The sequence below is a fragment of the Colobus angolensis genome, unplaced genomic scaffold, assembly GCF_000951035.1.
Source record: "Colobus angolensis palliatus isolate OR3802 unplaced genomic scaffold, Cang.pa_1.0 Scaffold1, whole genome shotgun sequence".
NCBI classification, from domain to species: Eukaryota; Metazoa; Chordata; class Mammalia; order Primates; family Cercopithecidae; genus Colobus; species Colobus angolensis.
In genome coordinates this window covers 12,499,666-12,503,536 of record NW_012110918.1, presented here as the reverse complement: position 1 = coordinate 12,503,536, position 3,871 = coordinate 12,499,666, and the positions used below count along the sequence as shown (strand labels likewise).

General features: G+C 60.7%; 1 protein-coding gene across 2 annotated transcripts in view; it reads left to right on the top strand.

Annotated features, from left to right (window-relative positions):
• Positions 1-3,871, top strand: part of RHBDF2 (rhomboid 5 homolog 2 (Drosophila)) — a 21,728-nt gene that overhangs the window by 12,586 nt on the left and 5,271 nt on the right. Inside the window, exons 5-10 of one of the 2 annotated variants that reach the window (XM_011950444.1) lie at positions 143-264; positions 721-916; positions 1,023-1,226; positions 2,246-2,374; positions 2,742-2,860; positions 2,992-3,186. In XM_011950444.1, coding sequence (XP_011805834.1) covers positions 143-264; positions 721-916; positions 1,023-1,226; positions 2,246-2,374; positions 2,742-2,860; positions 2,992-3,186 — 965 coding nt within the window. Of the gene's footprint in view, positions 1-55; positions 265-720; positions 917-1,022; positions 1,227-2,245; positions 2,375-2,741; positions 2,861-2,991; positions 3,187-3,871 lie in introns of both variants that reach the window. The other variant, XM_011950377.1, reaches the window with a different exon arrangement.

Sequence of the window (3,871 nt, the reverse complement as noted above, 5' to 3'; positions counted from 1 at the left end):
ATATATTTCCAAATGAAAGATTGGGGCATAAATCAGGGTTGAGGTGTGTTCTCAGGGTTTTCAGAATGGGAGGCTAAAGAAAAGCCAGCCCAGGACCTGGGCTGCACACACCACCACCTGCCCTCCCTCCTTCCTCCCCAAGAGGAAGAACCCAGCCTACTTGAAGAGCGTCAGCCTCCAGGAGCCACGCAGCCGATGGCAGGAGAGCTCAGAGAAGCGCCCCGGCTTCCGCCGCCAGGCCTCGCTGTCCCAGAGCATCCGCAAGTGAGCCCCCTACACCCAAGCCCAGCACCCCCCACCCAGTGACCTATGGATTCTTGGTGCCTGGACGTTATTGGGCCTGGTCCCTGCATCCCCTCTCTGGAAGGAGGAGGCGGGCATTAATGAGCAATGTCTCCCTGCAACCTAATATCATGGTATAGATGGGGAAACGGGTATGTGCCTTGTGGAATGTCACGGTGTGGAGGCTGGGGGGCTTCGAGGAGCTGGGTGGATCAGTGTGGAGGTGCCTGGGGCCCTAGCCTGGCTCCTCATGCTCCACTCATCCCCTGCTTCTACTCTTCTGGTCACTGGGCTCCAGCCAGGGGCCTCACAGGCAGATGTGCCCCCCCCAACTCCCTGCAGGCATGCGAGCACACACGTGCCATCACCCCTTCTGCACACTCACATGCACAGGCTCAGACAGGCGCATGCCCACCTGTCCCTTGTGTGCTTCCGCAGGGGCGCAGCCCAGTGGTTTGGAGTCAGTGGCGACTGGGAGGGGCAGCGGCAGCAGTGGCAGCGCCGTAGCCTGCACCACTGCAGCGTGCGCTACGGCCGCCTGAAGGCCTCGTGCCAGCGTGACCTGGAGCTCCCCAGCCAGGAGGCACCGTCTTTCCAAGGCACTGAGTCCCCAAAGCCCTGCAAGATGCCCAAGGTGGGATCCATGGGAAAGGGGGCAGGGGTGGGGACCCTAGTGGCTCTGCTCACCACCCCGCTCCCTTCCAGATTGTGGATCCGCTCACCACCCCGCTCCCTTCCAGATTGTGGATCCGCTGGCCCGGGGCCGGGCCTTCCGCCACCCGGAGGAGATGGACAGGCCCCACGCCCCGCACCCGCCACTGACCCCCGGAGTCCTGTCCCTCACCTCCTTCACCAGCGTTCGCTCTGGCTACTCCCACCTGCCGCGCCGCAAGAGAATGTCTGTGGCCCACATGAGCTTTCAAGCTGCTGCTGCCCTCCTCAAGGTGCAGGGCTCCCTGCAGGGCCCCCACCTCTGCCCAGCCTCCCTCCCTTGCCCCTCCCTTCCACTCCTCATAGTAGCATCCCCTAAAGCTCACCTGGCCATCTGCCTTCAGTGCCAAGGACAGTGGATGTGCTGGGATCCCTGGGCAAAGAGGGACCTTGAAGCCTAGCACCCAGGCATCCATCCTTCTGTCTTAAATCTCATGTGACCCCCTGCCAAGTTTTGGAACCTGGTCTCTGTGCTGACTCTTAAGCTGGGGAGGTGGGAAGGGAGATATGTACTCGCTCCTCACCCACCCGGGTTTTCCGAGTCCCTGTTATGTGCTGGGCACTGGGTGCGGAGCCATCGCCATCCTGGCTGAGCTCGCAGCCCAGGGTGAGAGGGTCACCATTCAGGGTGGTCAGTTTAGGAGAGCGGCTGGTATCAGGGAAGACACTGAGTTAAGCCCAGAAAAAAACAAAGAGACGTTCACTAGGGAAGGAAGGGAACAGAATTCTCAGCAGAGGGAATGGCCTGTGCAAGGGCCAAGAGCCCAGAGGAAGTGCAGTGTTTTGAGGGAGCAGCAGGCGGTTTGATGCGGTTTTAGTGAGAGGTGGTTATGGGAGCTGTGGCAGGAGATGGGGTCAGAAAGGTGGGCAGGGGCCTGGTATTCCATGCCAAGAAACAGGACAGGGAGACATGGCCCAAGCCTCGGGAGTGAGGGTATAGAATGTGGGTTGCTTTGAGTGTTAGGGTACCAGCAGCCCAAGGCAGAGGGGCAGCAGGGACCAAGGGAAAGGTGACTCCAAACTGTGCCAAGAGTGGTGTGCCAGCGGAAGCTGGTGCCTTATTTCCTGGCCTTCCAGTCTCAGGAGCTCCTTTTGCCCGTTCAGCTTGCAGAACCTCCATGCTTTGGGCAGGATCCCTCCTCCCAAGGTGCTGCCTGCAGGTGGATGGGCTTGATGATTTCTTCGGTGTTGGGGCTGGGGGCCCAGGTGGCCAGGCTCTGGTCCTGATGGCCGTGCTTCTGCCCGTGCACAGGGGCGCTCGGTGCTGGATGCCACCGGACAGCGGTGCCGGGTGATTAAGCGCAGCTTTGCCTTCCCGAGCTTCCTGGAGGAGGATGCGGTCGATGGGGCAGACATGTTTGACTCCTCGTTTTTTAGTAAGGCAAGCATGGGGTGTGGGCCCTCGGGGACAGCAGCGGTGGGGTGGGGTGGCCTAGGAGCTGGGTGAGGTGACTTTGGCCTTGATCATGTTCAGGAACCCCTGAGCGACCCAGAGGCCCACTGGTGGGATGTGGCATGGTCCTGTGTGAAGCTGCTGGGCCCCCACCTTTCTGTTGGGTAGGGCGAAGACCTGCGGTGGGGCACAGTGCCACCCGGGAAAGTCACCACTGGGGCTGACGGGCATGTGGCTTCCTGCTTCATTGTGAAGAGCCTGTGGGTTCAGCCGTGTCCTGCCCTTGAATTGAGGCGCTGGGAGGCAGTGTGTGGGACAGACTCCTTACACTGTATTTTCATGTCCCCTACCCCAGGAAGAGATGAGCTCCATGCCCGATGATGTCTTTGAGTCCCCCCCACTCTCTGCCAGCTACTTCCGAGGGATCCCACACTCAGCCTCCCCCGTCTCCCCCGATGGGGTGCAAATCCCTCTGTGAGTGCTGGGCAGAGTCCCTCCTCCAGGCCAGCCACCAGCCTGGCCCCCAAGCCCCTTCTGAGCCACCCTGGTGGGGTCTGGGAGTGTTTTGGTGGGGGTATCAGGCTGAAAGCCACCATCCCCACCAGGAAGGAGTGTGGCCGAGCCCCAGTCCCTGGGCCCCGGCGCGGGAAGCGCATTGCCTCCAAGGTGAAGCACTTTGCCTTTGATCGGAAGAAGCGGCACTACGGCCTGGGCGTGGTGGGCAACTGGCTGAACCGCAGCTACCGCCGCAGCATCAGCAGCACCGTACAGCGGCAGCTGGAGAGCTTCGACAGCCACCGGTGAGGCGGCGCCCTGGAGTCTACAGGAGGGCCTGGAAGCTTCCAGATTCCTCTGGGCCCTCCTGAAGCGCTCCCTTACTCATTCAGCAGGCGTTTCAGGAGTGTAGCGACAAGCTCAAAGGCGCACCCTGTCCTAAGGGTTGTGCACATGACCTGGGAAGGGCCTGGGGTGCTTGCTGCTTCTCCTCCACCCCATGCTTTCTGAGCCTGTGTCCTCAGCCTTGCTCCCTAACAGCAGTCAGTCAACAAATGTTCATTGAGTGTCGCTGCCTGCAGGCCCTGAAATGGAGCCCCCAGAGGGTGCAGCGGGGAGGGCAGGGTGAGTCAGAGGCCAGTTAGAAGCTGGGGCCGGGGCTGGGCGCCGTGGCTCACACTTGTAATTATTAGCACTTTGGGAGGCTGAGTCAAGAGGATTGCTCGAGCCTAGGAGGTTGAGACCAACCTGGGCAACATGGTGAGACCCTACCTCTACTTTAAAAGAAGAAGCTGGGGCTGGGAGGGAGGGGCCTCTGGGAGAGGCTGTGCAGAGCCCTCGAGGAAGAACAGGGCATCTGATTTGCAGCAGCCCAATAAACACTGGGCCCAAATTAGAAAATAACAAGCAGGCAGGGTGTAGTGGCTCACGCCTGTAATCCCAGCACTTTGGGAGACCAAGGTGGGTGGATCACCTGAGGTCAGGAGTTCA